The 18,513-nt window shown below is 48.7% G+C and overlaps 1 protein-coding gene across 1 annotated transcript; it reads left to right on the top strand.

Annotated features, from left to right (window-relative positions):
* Positions 1 to 1,567: 1,567 nt before the first annotated feature.
* Positions 1,568 to 17,990, top strand: LOC149428894 (uncharacterized). Its single transcript, XM_089666965.1, has 3 exons — positions 1,568 to 3,285; positions 6,153 to 6,360; positions 15,370 to 17,990. Exons 1-3 carry the CDS (start codon positions 1,568 to 1,570, stop codon positions 17,158 to 17,160), a joined length of 3,717 nt encoding a protein of 1,238 aa, XP_089523091.1. The 3' UTR covers positions 17,161 to 17,990.
* Positions 17,991 to 18,513: the final 523 nt, after the last annotated feature.

Below are 18,513 nucleotides of genomic sequence, written 5' to 3'. Positions count from 1 at the left end.
TTAAGCACCCATCGGCAGGGTCTGCATCATATGGTGCAGGATTATCTAGGGGCAAGAGCAGACTTGGAGACCTTTCCAGCTGAACATCCACTGGGTTACTGGGTCTTGAGGATGGATCACTGGCCAGAACTTGCTCAATATGCCATCCAGCTACTGACCTGTCCTGCACCCAGCGTGCTTTCCGAACGGACATTCAGTGCTGCTGGAGGTTTTGTGACGGATAAAAGAGTGCGTCTGTCCACAGACTCCGCTGACCAGCTGACATTTATCACCATGAATCAGTCCTGGATCAACAGCAACTATCTTGTCCCTGATGCTGATGTAACTGATCCCATTTGTTAGGGATCTGGGATCCCTTGAAGACTGCCTATGCTGCCTATCCTATTCCTCAGTCCTGATTATGGTCGCTTCCAACTATTTGTTTGGTTTAGGGCCCCACCAACACTCAAGGCATACTTTTCGGCCCCCGTTTCACAGGTGCATGTCATTTCAATGTTTGTTTACCATCTTTCTGTAATTGTTACCAATTTTTAACTGCGGGGCCCCTGCCTGCGCCCAGCAAGAGTGACTGCGAGGGGATACAGTGTTCAGGCACCACCAACACCCAAGGACCAATTTTATTTATTTTGTACCCCTTACTCATTCACAAGGGGGCAGCATCAGGGTGCCCCCTTATTTAAAGGGGTACCCTGATGCTAATGAGCCCCCGGCTGCAGACCCCCACAACCAGGGTTTTTGGGAAGAGGCCCTTGTCTCCATGCTGAGGGCATGTGGCCTGGTAAGGCCCAGGGAGGGCAGGGCCACTTTTTCATCCCCCCCTTTCAGGCCTACCAGGCCTGTGCTCGGATCAAGGGTCTGGTAGGAAGTTAGGGGGGACCCCACACTTTTTCCATCTATTTTTTTGAGGTGGGGTTCTCCTTAGAAGGCCTATCAGGTCTAAAGGGCCTGGTTTGGCTTTTAGGGGGAACCCCAAGCACTTTAAAAAAAATGTCACTGTGGGGTCCCTCCTAACCTTCCCACCGGACCTAAAGGGTCTGTTATGGATTAGGGGGACCCCACACAGCTTTTTTTTTAAATATAAATGTCAGTCGTGCTGCAGCAGGTCCTATACATTGTACAGATGTGCAACTTTGCAGGGAGTTTATGGGGACCCCCCAGGAATGATAATTACATTTTTCTTTTTTTATGATTCCTGTCCCTCAGGGCCGTCCCCAAGTCCCCATACCACTTCTGGGGCCAATAACTGGCATAAAAGCCTTCAGAATGGTCACTTTTCCATTTACAAGTTCCAGTCCCATAGACCTTTATTGAGTTCAAAGTTTGCGGTTGAACTTTCGTCAAGTTGGAATGTTGGACCGCGAACTGAACAGGGGGGTGTTGGACCCGTCACTACTTATTACATGTCTGTGTCCTTCTGTAGAAGAATTCTTCTAGCTATGTGTCTCAGTCCCAGCCTCTCCCTGTGTAGGAATGTACACCTCGCCCCGTGTAGGAGTGTACAGAACGGGTCACATTGGATACGGAGTGTCAGAGACTTTCCCCGTCATTCTGTCTTCTGCTCTCAGCGATGTCGTCTTCTGATCTGAGGAAGGAGCTGGAATGTTCCGTCTGTCTGAACATTTATACAGATCCTGTAACCCTGAAATGTGGACACAACTTCTGCCGGGACTGTATTGGCCGTGTGTTGGATACACAGGAGGGGTCTGGAGGTTATTCCCGTCCTAAATACAGAGAAGAGTTCCAGGACCATCCTGCACTGAGGAGGAACATAACACTGCGTAACATAGTGGAAAACTTCCAGTCTACCCATCCAGAGCAGGAGGAGTCCGGGGTCTTCTGTACTCACTGTATTCACACTCCTGTACCGGCTGTGAAATCCTGTCTGCATTGTGAAGCTTATCTGTGTGACAACCACCTGAGAGTCCACAGCAAGTCACCAGAACATGTCCTATGTGACCCCACCACTTCCCTGAAGGACAGGAAATGCTCCGTCCATAAGAAGATCCTGGAGTATTACTGCACCGAGGACTCCACCTGTATCTGTGTGTACTGCAGGCTGGATGGAGAACATCGGGGACACCAGGTGGAGACTCTGGAGGAGGCCTCTGAGATGAAGAAGAAGAAACTGAGGAATGTTCTGCAGAAACTGATGACAGAGAGAGAGGAGATGGAGAAAAGAGTCCAGAGTCTGCAGGAACGCAGGAGGAAAGTACAAGGAAAAGCAGATGATGAAACCAAGAGAGTCACTGCCCTGTTCAGAGACCTCAGGAGACGTCTGGGAGACCTGGAGAAGAGAGTCCTGAGGGACATCTCCGGGTGGGCAGAGCAGGTCTCCTGTCCCATGTTGGATTATATTCGGGATCTGGAAATAAAGAAGGAGGAGCTGTCCAGGAAGATGAGGGACATTGAGGAGCTGTGTAACATGACGGATCCACTGACTGTCCTACAGGAATCAGACACAGGTGACTTGTGTGATACTGAGGATGGAGATGATGAGGACAGAGAGAGACTTAAGAACCTCCTCCATGATGGAGGGGATGGGGATATGGGGGGGATCTCACACACATTACACACGGGTTTATCTGATATCATGTCTGGGGTCAATGTACAGAAATGTACAGGCACACATGTCTCTCCACATTCTACTACAAAGGGCAAAGGTCCCATCAATGGTCCACCATCCAGGAAACGCCTCAAACCCTCCCCCACTGGAGGACCAAATATTGGGGCTGTACAGCAAACATGGGGGGTGTTGGGGGTTACAGACATATTACTGGATGTGAGGACAGCTGGTAATGGTCTACATATATCAGATGACAAGAAAACTGCATCCTGGTCATCATCACATCAGAATCGGCTAGAAACACCAGAGAGGTTCCAGGGTCCTCAGGTGATGAGCAGTCAGAGCTTCTCCTCCGGGAGACATTACTGGGACATGGATGTCGGGGGGTGCCGGTTCTGGAGAGTCGGGATGTGTTACCCCAATATAGACAGGAGAGGAGATCAGTCAGTGATTGGATATAATAAGAAGTCCTGGGTGTTGGAGAGGTTGTGGAGTGATGAGTACTCAGTGATACATGACAGGAAGAAGACCCGATTCCCCGGCGGTGTCTCCAGTACCAGAGTCAGGATAGATCTGGATTATGAGGCCGGGCGGATCTCCTTCTCTGATCTGTGTGACCCGATCCGACACCTCTACACCTTCACCACCACCTTCACTCAGCCCCTCCATGCCGGGGTATATGTAGTGGCAGGTTGTATAAAGATATGTGGGAGGAGCCAGAAGTGAGAGATCCACCCAGAGACATCACAAGGGGGATGATCTGATTGGTGATTGGTGCAATACTCAGCCAATAGGAGGAAGGGCAGGAAACAGGAGTGATTTGTGGAGAAAGCTGCAGGTTCCGGGGCCGTCATCTTCATCCTAAACCTCACTTCACTCCCTAGTGTGTCACTGACCAGGAACAAGCATGCAGGAGGTCCGAGTGTTCCGCCTTCACTGGATGCATGCTTGTGACTGTTATTTTTGTCAGTGGCAATAAAATGACAATTGAAAAATTATGGGTTTTTTTACATATTAAAAATGACTTTTTTGTCAGTTAAAATTTTATTTTTGAAAAACAACAGTTATATTTTAGAGTAGAAAAATTAGTTATTTTTGACAGTGGAAAAAGTGTCAATTAAAAAAAAAGGGTTTTTTGACAGTAAAAAATTTGTTGTAAAAAAAAAGTCAAAAATAATTGTCATTTTTCAACTGACAAAAAACCCTCTTTTTTAAATGTGATTTTTTTTTTCTCTATCAAAAATTATCTGCATTTTATTGCCACTGCTAAAAAAAACATTTTCCTACTGTCAAATATAACTGTTGTTTTTTAACTGTTAAATGTATTTTTTAAACTTTTAAAAAAAATTATAAATAATTTTTATCGACAAAAAATAACTGTCATTTTTCAACTGTCAAAAAACCCTCATTTTTCAATTGCCATTTTTTCCATTTCCAAAACCTACCTGTCATTTTTTGCTACTGTAAAAAATTAACTGTCACTTTCAAATGTCAAATATAACTAATTTTTCAACTGACAAAAAAAATAACATTTTTTTTTAAATGATGACAAAAACATCATTTTTTAACTGTCAAAAATAACTGTCATTGTTGCCACTGTCATTTTTTTTACTGACAAAAAAATCCCTCATTATTCTACTGTCAAAAAGAAATTTTGTTCTTTAACTGACAAAATTTTTTTTGGCTCTGTAAGAAAAAAATGTACTTTTTCAACTAAAAAAAAAACCTGTAATTTTTCAACTAACAAAAAAACCCTCTTTTTTTAAATGTGATTTTTTTTTTTTCACTGTCAAAAATTATCTGCATTTTATTGCCAATGTAAAAAAACAGTCATTTTTCAAATATACCCTCATTTTCTGTCAAATATAACTGTCGTTTTTCAACAGTTAAATGTAATTTTTCCACTGTAAACAAAATAATAATTTTTAACGACAAATAATAACTGTCATTTTTCAACTGTCAAAAAACCATCATTCTTCAATTTCCATTGTTTCCACTGTCAAAAACTACCTGTCATTTTTTGCTACTGTAAAAAATTAACTGTCATTTTTCAACTGTCAAAAAAATCCTAATTTTTCAACTGTCATGTTATTGCCACTGACAAAAAAAATCTGTAATTTCTTGACAAAATAAAAATATAACAGTCATTGTTCAACTGTCAAAAAAACTTGATTTTTAAGACAAAAAATAGCTGTCATTTTGAAACTGTCAAAAACCCTAATATTTCAATTGCCAGTTTTTCAAAATGTTAAAAATACATTTTTCATCTAACAAAAAATAACTGTCACTTTTCAACTGTCAAAAATAACTGTAATTTTTAAACAGTCATTTTTGAACTGACAATAATAACTGTCATTTTTCAGCTGTTACTTTCAACTGACAAAAAATAACTCTTCTTTGTCAACTGTCAATAATAACTGTCATTTTTAAACATCCCAAAATCCCCTGATTGTGGGAGTGTCCGGAGTAGTCTGATTGGCTGCATCCCCCCCAGCTCTTCTGTACTCACAGTTCCAGCACACAGCAGTGGGCGGAGCTGACACCCCAGAGGAGAGTCAACAGCCTGGTGACCCTCAGGGAGATGACAAAGAAGAGGAAAGCTGAGAGGAAACTCCTCCCCTCAGGGGCAAACCAGCCATCCCCAACATGGTGGCAGCAGCAGCTCAGGATCCTCCTCCTCTCACTCAGGACACAGCTTCTCCTGTGACACCTTGTTAAGCAGGTGTCAGCGCTCTCTCCTCCTGCAGCCGGTCTCCTCTGCGTAGAATGACAGATATGAGCCCACAGCATGCTGGGACAGATTCTCCCACTAATACTTCCCATTCTGCAAGTCATTTCTCCCATCCAATGGGTAAGTCTCCTCCTACTATTCCGCCTATTTCTCATCCATTCATGAAGGAGACATCATCCATACCGTCACCTATCATTCACTCTGCAACCAATCAGAGATGAAGGATCTCCGCCACAGAGCTGGGAGACTCCGCCCCTTCCTGTACCACCCTAGTAGACACGCCCACCACCAAAGAGATGAAGAAAGAGATTGGCTGAAACATAAAGTGTCAGCTCTGGAGGATAGATCACGGCGTAACAACATCCAATAAAAGGCATTCCAGAATCCATCCAACCCGACCAATCGGGAGCCGATCCCCGAGAGCTCTTTCCTGGCCACCTACCTGAGGCTATGTGGCGGAACCGTTCCACCTGGGCTCCTTCGTGCAGAGCGATGCGTCTCAGCTAATGGTCCCCTTTTCCAGCAAGTCTTCCAGCGCTCTTCCAAGGCAGGTATTATAGTTCAAAACACTCCCTTCCCTGCTCTCCCAAACCACGAGTCGGAACTTCGTGTAGGGTGAATGAATGAATGCCGGAACTTCGTGTAGGGTGAAAATGAATGACTCTTTATTGAACACAACTCAGTATACAGCTCACCCCCACCCCCACCAGACAGTCTGGCACCAGGTTTTCTCCACCCACAACAAACATACATCCCAACAATACAGTATGAACTCTATAGAAGTGAAAGACTACAAAGGTCACATTTCCCTAAACAAACAGTGTAGAATGTCTGTGAAACATAAACATCTTTACAAAGGGGAGGAAACCGGAACAGAAAGGGCAAAATGTTATCAAAGGCACAGTTCGTCACAAGGCTCCCCCGTTGTGTAACACCCGCCAGACCTGGTGAGACCTTCAAACGGGTCCACTTGGGGCTGGTCGGTTCAGAGGGTCACTTCTCCAACTCGGCTTGCTGGGACAACCCATCTGAGTTGGCGTTTTGCTTCCCTGGCTGGTACCGGATGGTAAAGTTATAAGGTTGGAGGGCCAAGCTCCACCGCAGCAGACGACCATTGTCCCTGGAGATCTGGTTTAGCCATACCAGGGGGTTGTGATTGGTGAGTACGGTGAAGGAGCGCCCGTACAGGTAGGGCTGCAATTTCTTGAGATCCCATACTAAGGCAAGACACTCTTTCTCCACAGCAGCATAGGCCACCTCCGGGGTAACAACTTTCTACTTAGGTAGGCCACTGGATGGTCGTTCCCGTCATCCCCAATTTGGCTCAGAACAGCGCCCAATCCAAAGGTGGAGGCATCTGTGTGAACACAAAACCGTTTGGAAGGGTCAAGAGCAGCCAAAACGGGAGCATGGATCAGGTCATGTTTGAGCTTTTGGAAAGCCATTTCACACTCTGGGGACCACACAACCTGTCGGGGCAGATTCTTCCGGGTCAGATCCGTTAGGGGTTTAGCAATGGCGCTGTAGTCGGGGATGAATTTACGGTAGTACCCTGCAGTGCCTAGGAAGGCAAGGACCTGGGTCTTGGTTCGGGGAGTGGGCCAATTTGCTACCGCTTCCACCTTTGCAGGTGCTGGTCCTTGCTTCCCACATCCTACCCGATGTCCTAGATATTGGACCTCGGACACCCCAACGTGGCATTTGTCAGGTCGGATGGTCAGCCCTGCTTGCCCAATGCGATCAAGCACTTCCCTGAGATGTCGGAGATGATCCTCCCAACTATCACTGTAGATAGCTATATCGTCTAGATAGGCGCAGGAGAAGTCCTGCAGTCCATCCAGCAGCTTATCTACCATTCTCTGAAAGGTAGCCGGGGCATTCTTCATCCCAAACGGCATGACCCTGGACTGGTACAAGCCGAACGGGGTGATGAATGCTGACTTTGGTACCGCGTCCGCATCCAGCGGAATCTGCCAGTACCCCTTGCAGAGATCGATAGTGGTAAGAAAATGACCTCTGGCCATCCGGTCCAGCAGCTCGTCTATCTGGGGCATGGGGTATGCATCAGTCACAGTCCGGTCATTGAGCCTGCGGTAGTCCACACAGAAACGGACAGTTCCGTCTTTCTTGGGTACCAGGACTACTGGGGAGGCCCAGGGACTGTCAGAGGGTTCTATCACACCTAAATCTAACATTTCCTTAATCTCTCTTCTCATCCCTTCTCTGATGGACTCAGGCACTCGGTAGGCCGCCTGCTTCAGAGGGGCCTGACCCTGTGTGTCTACCCGGTGGACAGTTGTGGTGGTGTAACCGGGCAGAGACGAGAACAGCTCTCTGTGTTCTTGGAGCAGTTGGCGGGCCTGTTCTCGGGCCTTGGAAGGCAGCCGTGTGCTGATATCTACATCCGCTACACTCCGCTGGGACTGTTCGTCCCCTGGCAGCCCCGGCAGAAGAAGCGTTTCTGAGTCATCGGTAGCCGGAGCGCAAATAGCAGCTACACTGTCCTCCTGTCGTTTGATGAACGGTTTCAGCATATTCACATGGAAGGTTCTCCGGATCCGTCCATCCAAACAGCGAGCTACAATGTATGTGGTATCACAGAGTTGCTCCACCACTTGGTACGGGCCCTGCCAGGCAGCTTGTAATTTGTCATGCCTGACTGGTTTCAAGGCCAACACTTTCTGTCCTAAGTGAAATGTTCGGTCTCGGGCAGACCGGTCATACCACCGTTTCTGTCTGCTCTGGGCGGCCTCAAGGTTGTCTCGTACTAGGGTCGTCAACCGTTGTAGCCTCTCCCTGAGCTCCAGCACATAAGCCACCACCGAGGTCCCTTCCTCGGCAACTGCTCCCTCCCAGTGTTCGCGTAGGAGATCCAGGGGTCCCCGAACCCTTCGGCCGTACAGCAGCTCGAAGGGAGAGAACCCTGTGGACTCCTGCGGTACCTCTCGGTAGGCGAACAGGAGGTGGGGAAGATGCCGCTCCCAGTCCTTATGGGACATAGTGAATGTTCGGAGGAGCTGTTTCAGTGTACCGTTAAACCGTTCGCAGAGCCCATTGGTCTGGGGGTGGTAGGGAGAGCTGTACAGCGGTCTGATCCCACACAACTTCCAAAGTTGTTGGGTAAGCTCGGCCGTGAACTGCGTGCCTTGGTCGGTCAGGATCTCACGAGGAAATCCTACCCGAGTAAAGATCTGCAGCAGGGCTTGCGCAACTGTTTCTGCCTGCACATCTCTCAGCGCTACGGCCTCCGGGTACCGGGTGGCGTAGTCAACAATGGTCAAGATATACTTCTTGCCTGTGGGACTAGGCCGTTTCAGGGGCCCCACTAGGTCCACGGCGATACGACTGAAAGGTTCCCCTACTATGGGTAGGGGCCTCAGAGTGGCCCTGGGCCTGTCTTCCTGCTTCCCTACCTTCTGGCAGACCTCACAAGACCGACAGTAGTCCCGAACGTCCCCCGATACTCCTGGCCAGAAGAAACTCTGGGTTAAGCGATGCAGGGTCCGTCGCTTGCCCAAATGCCCAGCAAGAGGAATATCATGCGCAATCTGGAGGAGGTCACGCCGATACTTCCTCGGTACTACCATCTGCCGGTGAGGTATTTGAGCGGCGCCCACCCCTGCTCCCCCGTGGACCCTGTACAACTTGCCCTGGTCCCACTCATACGTCACATCTCCCAATCCCCCAGGATCACTTCCAGCCCTCTGTCTATAGGGGTCTAAGGTCCGGTCACTGGCTGTTTCTTTAGCAAAATCAGCGGGGGAATCCCAGGTCAGGGCAGGGACAAGCTCAGCAGGGGGTGGGTATTCGATTCTTACCGGAACCTCGGCAGGTGGAGTGGGTGCATGCTCTCTAGCTTGGTGGCGAGTGGTGACTGGATGAGCTTCAGCAGGGGTCTCAGTGCCAAAAGTGGAGACCAGAACTCCCAGATCATTTCCAAGGAGAACCTCAGCTGGCAAGTTCTGCATTACTCCAATTTCAACGTTCCTGGCCCCGGCCCCCCAATCCAGATGAAGCCTTGCAGTAGGAATCCGGTAGACATGGCCTCCCGCTACCCGTACAGCCACAGACCGCCCGGTCTTGGCCCAGTCTGGTACCAATTGGGGTTGGACTAGGGTGAGTGTGGCTCCAGTGTCCCGTAATCCTTGGGCCTGACGGCCGTTAACATGGACAACCTGTTGGTGATGTCTGTGATTGTCCGGGGTGGCAGCCTGGAGAGGGTTAGCCTCATGAAAGACCCCAATGTCCTCATCCTCGGTGGTAAAATTCCTCCATGAAGAGGCGGTGTCACTTGGGTGGTCCTGTAGGGAGTAGGCAGAGGCTCGGCCATAGGGAGTGGTGGGTCGGTTGGAAGTGCCCCGAGGTGGTTGGCTGCTCTGGGGCCTTGGTGAATTCCGGGGGCAATGAATGCGGATGTGCCCTGTTTGGTTGCAGCCATAACAGCGTGGGCTAGACCGCTTTGGGTCAGAAGGTGTGGGTGGTCTGAGGCATTCTCGGGTGACCGGAGTGGGCACCACTGGTTGTGGACGAGGTGCAGGGGGAATAGCAGGCTCGGTTAGCCTCCTGTTGTCCAGGTACTCATCTGCCCAGCGACTAGCATCGGCTAAAGTTAGGGGTTGTTTGTCCCGGACCCAATGTCGAACATCCCCTGAAAGTCCATTGTAAAACTGCTCTAGTAACAGCAGTTGTAACAGTTCCTCTAGCTTGGTGATCTGACACCCTCGGACCCAGCTGCTGGCAGTGTGTTGTAACTGATGTCCCCATTCAGTGAAGGTGTCCTGGGGTTTCTTCTTGAGTGTCCGGAACTTTAAGCGATACGCCTCTGGGGTGAGAGCGTAGCGGGCCAACAAGTGTTCCTTAACAAAATCATAATCCAAGCAGTAGCTGTCGGGTACAGTCCTGAATGCGTCTGCAGCCCGACCGGTTAGCTTGCTGCTCAAAATGGGAACCCGATCTTGGGCACCCACACCATGGATGGTGCACAAACGTTCAAAGTCCTGAAGAAAGCTGTCAATGTCCCCATCAGCCTCCGAGAAAGTTTTAAAAGCAGCGTATGGAATTTTCGTTGGTCTGGTTGCAGTCTGGAGAAGGCCAGAGCTAATCCTCTCCCAGACTGAGTCCTCAGTTGATGACTGGGAGTGACTAAGCCGCAGTTGTGTGGCATCGTCTAGGGCCTTGGAAATCTGTTCGGAGGTGGGAGAGCTGCCAAACAGAGCCATACGCCACTCCACCTCTTGTTGTAAATCCGAATGGTATAGGGGTCTCCGTGCGGTGCTAAGCAGGCCTGGCGTTTCAGGGGCCGATGAGCTGCTCTGTTCCTCCAACTCCTGTGGAGCAGAGTTCACTTCTGGCGGAGCAGTGTTCACTTCATGTGTAGCGGAGAGTGCATCAGGTGAAGTGGGGTGCGCATCCGCTTGGTCTAAGGCCATAATCTCGCCCAACAGTTCCTCTCTGGTCTTGGAGCCAGCGATACCTCCCCGAGCAACAAGCAGGCTTTGGAGAGCTGGCTTCCGGAGGTCCCGTATATCCATCTGGCTGAGCAGGAACGTCTCCGTGAAAAAGATGGGGTCCCGGTTGGTGGTTTGGACTTTCTCCGCAATGAGGAAAGATCCCACCGCTGCCAACCAATTGTGGCGGAACCGTTCCGTCTGGGCTTCCTCGTGCGGAGCTATGTGTCACACCCAATGGTCCTCTTCTCCAGCCAGTCTTCCAAGGCAGATATTATAGCTAAAACCCTCCCTTTTGCTCTACCCAAAACCACGAGTCGGAACTTCGTGTAGGGTGAAAAATGAATGAATCTTTATTAAACACAGCTCAGTATATACAGCTTCAACCCCACCCCCACCAGACAGCCCGGCACCGGGTTTTCCCCACCCACAACAAACCCAACAAACAATACAGTATGAACTCTATTAGAAGTGAAAGTCTACAAGGTTACATTTCCCTAAACAAACAGTGTAGAATGTCTGTGAAACATGTCCAGCTTTACAAAGGGGAGAAAACCGGAACAGAAAGGGCAAAATGTTATGAACAAAAGGACAGTTCCTCACACCGTCCACATGTCCCGCCCATCCCCATGTCCCAGCCATCCACATGTCCCATTCATCCACATGTCCCGCCTATCCACATGCCCCGCCCATCCACATGTCCCGCCCATCCCCATGTCCCAGCCATTCACATGTCCCGCCCATCCCCATGTCCCATCCGTCCACATGTCCCGCCCGTCCACATGTCCCACCCGTCCCCATGTCCCATCCACATGTCCCGCCCATCCACATGTCCCGCCCATCCCCATGTTCCAGCCATCCACATGTCCCACCCATCCACATGTCCTATCCATCCCCATGTCCCACACGTCCACATGTCCCACCCGTCCACATGTCCCACCCGTCCACATGTCCCACCCATCCACATGTCCCACCCATCCACATGTCTCACCCATCCACATGTCTCACCCATCCACATGTCCCAGCCATCCACATGCCCCACCCATCCACATGTCCCAGCCATCCACATGTCCCAGCCATCCACATGCCCCAGCCATCCACATGTCCCAGCCATCCACATGTCCCAGCCATCCACATGTCCCTCCCATCCACATGTCGCACCCATCCACATGTCCCGCCCAACCACATGTCACGCCCGTCCCTATGTCCCGTCCGTCCACATGTCCCGTCCGTCCACATGTCCCGTCCGTCCACATGTCCCGTCCGTCCACATGTTCCGCCCGTCCACATGTCCCGCCCGTCCACATGTCCCGCCTGTCCACATGTCCCGCCCATCCCCATGTCCCATTCATCCACATGTCCCGCCCATCCACATGCCCCGCCCATCCACATGTCCCGCCCATCCCCATGTCCCACCCATCCACATGTCCTATCCATCCACATGTCCCACCCATCCACATGCCCCGCCCATCCACATGTCCCGCCCATCCACATTCTCAGCATCTAAATGCTAGCCTGGCCAAATTGCTGCATTACAACTTCTGCCTTTCCATCTGGTGGACTCCGCCTCCTTCCGTGAATTTGCAGAATGTTCTGTACCACAGTGGCAGGTTCCGAAAAGACGAAAAGTCCATTCCAGCTCTGTACCATCATGTGGAAGGCAATGTATTGGCCTCGGACAGGGTGGTCAGCAGAAAGGTCCACATTACTGACACGTGGTCCAGCAGGCATAGTCAGGGACGTTACATATCCTTCACAGCACACTGGGTGACTCTGCTAGCAGCTGGGAAGGATGCAGGACAGGGTTCAGTGCTGGAGCTTGTTCCACCACCACGCCTCCAAAAATCTAGTGGTGATTCTGCCACATCTGTCTGCCCCACCCCCTCCTCTTCCTCTGCCTCTATGGCCTCTTCTGCTGAATTGTCCTCTGAACCAGCAGTGCTCCGTAAGCATTCAAGGGGCTACACAAGCAGTCAGGCTAAGAGATGCCATGTGGTGCTTCAGCTGGTCTGTCTAGGGGACAGGAGCCACACCGGGCCAGAGATTCTGTCAGCTCTGCAGGGGCCGGCTCAGAGATGGTTGACACCACAGCAGATTGAGCCATGAATGGTTGCATGTGACTATGGCACCACCCTTCTCTCTGCCCTCCAACAGGGACACTTGGCACATGTTCCATGCATGGCACACGTCCTGAATTTGGTGGTGCAGTGTTTCTTGAACAGGTACCCAGGCTTTCCAGATCTTCTGAGGCAGGCCAGAAAAGTCTGTGGCCATTTCCGGTGGTCATACACGGCCAGTGTTCGGCTGGCTGACATTCAACGGGAATTCAACCTGCCCACCAACCACCTCATTTGTGACATGTCCACCAGGTGGAAGTCAACATTGGCAATGCTGCAGCGGCTGCACACACAGCAGAGGGCCAACAATGAGTACCTGTGTGAATATGGCACAAGGACAGGCTCAGGGGAGCTTGGCTTCTTTTCACCACACCAGTGGCTGCTGAAAAGGATGCATGCATTGTCCTGTCACCATTTGAGGGGCCACAGGGATGGTGAGCCGTGACAATGCATGTATCAGTGACATTATCCCTCTAGTCTTCCTGCTGGAGCACACGCTGCATGGAATCATGGACAGGGCACTTGAGGAAGAACAGAGGGAGGAAGAGGAGGATTTCCTGTCCTCTCAAGGCCCCCTTTATGCAGAAACCATTCCTGAGGGGCCACAAAACACACAGCAGGAGGAGGAAGAGAAGGAGGAGGATTGCAGCACCATGGAAGTAGAGGATGACATACAGCAGTCTTCAAGGGGTGGTTTTCAGTCCCCAGAACCCCAACCAGGAGTAGTACATGGCTGGGAGGAGGTAGTTCCTGACAATGTCATCCTCAGTGACCCAGAGGACTCAGAATCTCCTGCCTCCTCAAACTTATACTGCATGGGCTCCCTGATTCTGCAAAGCCTGTGTAAGGGCCCGAGGATTCGTGGTATCAAGGAGAGGGATCAGTACTGGTTGGCAACCCCTCTTGATCCACGTTACAAGGGTGAAGTTGCAGAGCTCATCCAGTCTTCACAGAGGGAGCAGAGGATGAAACCTCTTGAGGACGCCATGAAAAAACATTTGTGTAGAACCTTTCCAGACAATGGGAGGTCACCATTTCCTGGACAACGTGTTTCTGGGGCTTCATTCTGTCAAAGGAAGAGCGGTGGAGCAGGTGGCCGGCTGACTGATGCCTTCAAACAGTTCTTTAGTCCTCAGTGCCCAGGACTGTTAGGTTTAAGCACCCATCGGCAGGGTCTGCATCATATGGTGCAGGATTATCTAGGGGCAAGAGCAGACTTGGAGGCCTTTCCAACTGAACATCCACTGGGTTACTGGGTCTTGAGGATGGATCACTGGCCAGAACTTGCTCAATATGCCATCCAGCTACTGGCCTGTCCTGCACCCAGCGTGCTTTCCGAACGGACATTCAGTGCTGCTGGAGGTTTTGTGACGGATAAAAGAGTGCATCTGTCCACAGACTCCGCTGACCAGCTGACATTTATCAACATGAATCAGTCCTGGATCAACAGCAACTATCTTGTCCTGATCCCTGATGCTGATGTAACTGATCCCATTTGTTAGGGATCCCTTGAAGACTGCCTATGCTGCCTATCCTATTCCTCAATCCTGATTATGGTCGCTTCCAACTATTTGTTTGGTTTAGGGCCCCACCAACACCCAAGGCACAATTATATTTATTTTGTACCCCTTACTCATTCACAAGGGGGCAGCATCAGGGTGCCCCCCCTTATTTGAAAGGGTACCCTGAGACTAATGAGCCCCCTGCCCGCAGACCCCCACAACCAGGATTTTGAGGAAGAGGCCCTTGTCTCCATGCTGAGGGCATGTGTCCTGGTAAGGCCCAGGGAGGGGAGGGCCATTCGTTCATCCCCCCCTTTCCTGGCCTGATAGGCCTGTGCTGAGATCAAGGGTCTGGTAGGAAGTTAGGAGGGACCCGACACCTTTTCCCCTTATTTTTGGGGGTGTTGCTCCCCTTAGAAGTCCTACCAGGCCTAAAAGGCCTGGTATGGCGTTTAGGGGGAATCCCACACAGTTAAAAAAAAAAATTCACTTTGGGGTCCCCCCTAACCTTCCCACTGGACCTAAAGGGTCTGTTATGGATTAGGGGGGACCCCACACATATTTCTTTTAGTATACATGTCAGTTGTGCTGCATCAGGTCCTATACATTGTACAGATGTGCAACTTTGCAGGGAGTTTATGGGGACCCCCCAGGCATGAAATGAAAAATGATGGCCCCTTTAAAAATGGTACTTTTTTCCCCAGTGATTCCTGTCCCTCAGAGCCGTCCCCGAGTCCCCATACCACTTCTGGGGCCAATAACTGGCATAAAAGCCTTCAGAATGGACACTTTTCCATTTACAAGTTCCAGTCCCATAGACTTGCATTGAGTTGAAGTTTGCGGTTGAACTTTCGTCAAGTTGGAATGTTGGACCGCGAACCGAACAGGGGGGTGTTGGACCCGTCACTACTTATTACATGTCTGTGTCCTTCTGTAGAAGAATTCTTCTAGCTACGTGTCTCAGTCCCAGCCTCTCCCTCTGTAGGAATGTACACCTCGCCCCGTGTAGGAGTGTACAGAATGGGTCACATTGGATACGGAGTGTCAGAGACTTTCCCCGTCATTCTGTCTTCTGCTCTCAGCGATGGCGTCTTCTGATCTGAGGAAGGAGCTGGAATGTTCCGTCTGTCTGAACATTTATACAGATCCTGTAACCCTGAGATGTGGACACAACTTCTGCCGGGACTGTATTGGCCGTGTGTTGGATACACAGGAGGGGACTGGAGGTTATTCCTGTCCTGAATGCAGAGAAGAGTTCCAGGAACGTCCTGCACTGAGGAGGAACATAACACTACGTAACATAGTGGAGAACTTCCAGTCTACCCATCCAGAGCAAGAGGAGTCCGGGGTCTTCTGTACTCACTGTATTCACACTCCTGTACCGGCTGTGAAATCCTGTCTGCTGTGTGAAGCTTCTCTGTGTGACAACCACCTGAGAGTCCACAGCAAGTCACCAGAACATGTCCTATGTGACCCCACCACTTCCCTGAAGACCAGGAAATGCTCCATCCATAAGAAGATCCTGGAGTATTACTGCACCGAGGACTCCACCTGTATCTGTATGTCCTGCGGGTTAATTGGAGAACATCGAGGACACCAGGTGGAGACTCTGGAGGAGGCCTCTGAGATGAAGAAGAAGAAACTGAGGAATGTTCTGCAGAAACTGATGACAGAGAGAGAGGAGATGGAGAAAAGAGTCCAGAGTCTGCAGGAACGCAGGAGGAAAGTACAAGGAAAAGCAGATGATGAAACCAAGAGAGTCACTGCCCTGTTCAGAGACCTCAGGAGACGTCTGGAAGACCTGGAGAGGAGAGTCCTGAGGGACATCTCCGGGTGGGCAGAGCGGGTCTCCCGTCCCATGTTGGATTATATTCGGGATCTGGAAATAAAGAAGGAGGAGCTGTCCAGGAAGATGAGGGACATTGAGGAGCTGTGTAACATGACGGATCCACTGACTGTCCTACAGGAATCATACACAGGTGACTTGTGTGATACTGAGGATGGAGATGATGAGGACAGAGAGAGACATGGGAACCTCCTCCATGATGGAGGGGATGTGGGGGGGATCTCACACACATTACACACGGGTTTATCTGATATCATGTCTGGGGTCAATGTACAGAAATGTACAGGCACACATGTCTCTCCACATTCTACTACAAAGGGCAAAGGTCCCATCAATGCTCCACCATCCAGGCCAGACCCCCAACCCTCCCCCACTGGAGGACCAAATATTGGGGCTGTACAGCAAACATTGGGGGTGTCGGGGGTTACAGACATATTACTGGATGTGAGGACAGCTGGTAATCGTCTACATATATCAGATGACGGGAAAACTGCATCCTCATCATCATATCAGAATCGGCCAGAAACACCAGAGAGGTTCCAGGGTCCTCAGGTGATGAGCAGTCAGAGCTTCTCCTCCGGGAGACATTACTGGGACGTGGATGTCGGGGAGTCCCGGTCCTGGATAGTCGGGATGTGTTACCCCAATATAGACAGGAGAGGAGATCAGTCAGGGATTGGATATAATAAGAAGTCCTGGGGGTTGGAGGGGTGGTTGGGGGGTAATCAGTACTCAGTGATACATGACAGTAATAATACCCCATTCCCCGGCGGTGTCTCCAGTACCAGAGTCAGGATAGATCTGGATTATGAGGCCGGGCGGATCTCCTTCTATGATCTGTGTGACCCGATCCGACACCTCCACACCTTCACCACCACCTTCACTCAGCCCCTCCATGCCGGGGTATGTGTAGGGGGAGGTTGTATAAAGATATGTGGGAGGAGCCAGAAGTGAGGGATCCGCCCAGAGACATCACAAGGGGGATGATGTGATTGGTGATTGGTGCAATACTCAGCCAATAGGAGGAAGGGCAGGAAACAGGAGTGATTTGTAGAGAAAGCTACAGGTTCCGGGGCCGTCATCTTCATCCTAAACCTCACTTCACTCCCTAGTGTGTCACTGACCAGGAACAAGCATGCAGGAGGTCCGAGTGTTCCGCCTTCACTGGATGCATGCTTGTGACTGTTATTTTTGACAGTGGCAATAAAATGACAGCTGAAAAAATTAGGGGGTTTATGACAATTAAAAAATGACAGATTTATTGGAAGTTTCCAAATGACAGTTATTTTTATTAAGTTGAAAAATTACAGTTTTTTTGACAGTTGAAAATGAGTATTTTTTTGGTCATTTAAAAAATGACAGTTATATTTTCAGTTTAAAATGAGTTATTTTTTACAGTTGAAAAGTGACAGTTATATTTGACAGTGGCAAAAAATGGCAATTGAAAAATTATGGTTTTATTGACAGTTTAAAAATGACGGTTAATATTTGTTGATAAAAAGGAGTTATTTTTTACAGGTGAAAAATGACAGATATTTTGTCAGTTGATAATTGTTTTTGACACTTGAAAAATAACAGGCAAAATATGAGTTATTTTTGACAATTAAAAATTAGGGTTTTTTTGTCTGTTGAAATATAAGAATTATTTTTTGTCAGTTGAAAATTGACAAAAAAAATTTGACATTTGCAAAAAAATGATAATTGAAAAATTATGTTTTTTTTGACATTTTAAAAATGACCCTTTTTGTCAGTTAAAATTTTATTTTTGAAAAACAAAAGTTATATTTGAGAGTAGAACAATTAGTTATTTTTGAAAGTTCAAAAAATGGCAATTGAAAAACAAAGGTTTTTTTGACAGTAGAAAAATTTGTTGTAAAAAAGTCAAAAATAATTGTCATTTTTCAACTGACAAAAAATAACTAATTTGTTTAAAATTACAAATAAAACATCATTTTTAGATGTCAAAAAAAACTGACAAAAAATAATGCATTTTTCTACTGTCAAAATTAAATGTAATTTTTCAATTGACAAAAAAAACTCTTTTTAAATGTGATTTTTTTTTTTTTTTTTACTGCCAAAAATTATCTGCATTTTTTTGCCAGTGTAAAATACTGTCATTTTTCAACTGTCAAACATAACTGACATTTTTTGACTGTTAAAAAAATAGATGACTTTTTTCAACTGTAAGTAAACCCTAATTTTTACGACAAAAAATAACTGTCATTTTTCAACATTAAAAAAAAACCTCATTTTTCAATTACCATTTTTTTCCACTGTCAAAAATTACCTCTCATTTCTTTTGCTACT

Source organism: Staurois parvus, unplaced genomic scaffold (genome assembly GCF_062004578.1).
Source record: "Staurois parvus isolate SC_StPar_1 unplaced genomic scaffold, SC_StPar_1.0 ptg002942l, whole genome shotgun sequence".
NCBI classification, from domain to species: Eukaryota; Metazoa; Chordata; class Amphibia; order Anura; family Ranidae; genus Staurois; species Staurois parvus.
The sequence above is the reverse complement of the archived record's forward strand: the minus strand, read 5'-3'. Positions and strand labels throughout refer to the sequence as shown.

Coding starts and splice junctions, on each gene's coding strand:
- LOC149428894 (XM_089666965.1), top strand. CDS start 1,568: ATGTCGTCTTCTGATCTGAGGAAGGAGCTGGAATGTTCCGTCTGTCTG. Junction 3,286..6,152: donor ATATGTGGGAGGAGCCAGAA/GTGAGAGATCCA, acceptor ATCTTTACAAAG/GGGAGGAAACCGGAACAGAA. Junction 6,361..15,369: donor TCCCTGGCTGGTACCGGATG/GTAAAGTTATAA, acceptor CGCCCCGTGTAG/GAGTGTACAGAATGGGTCAC.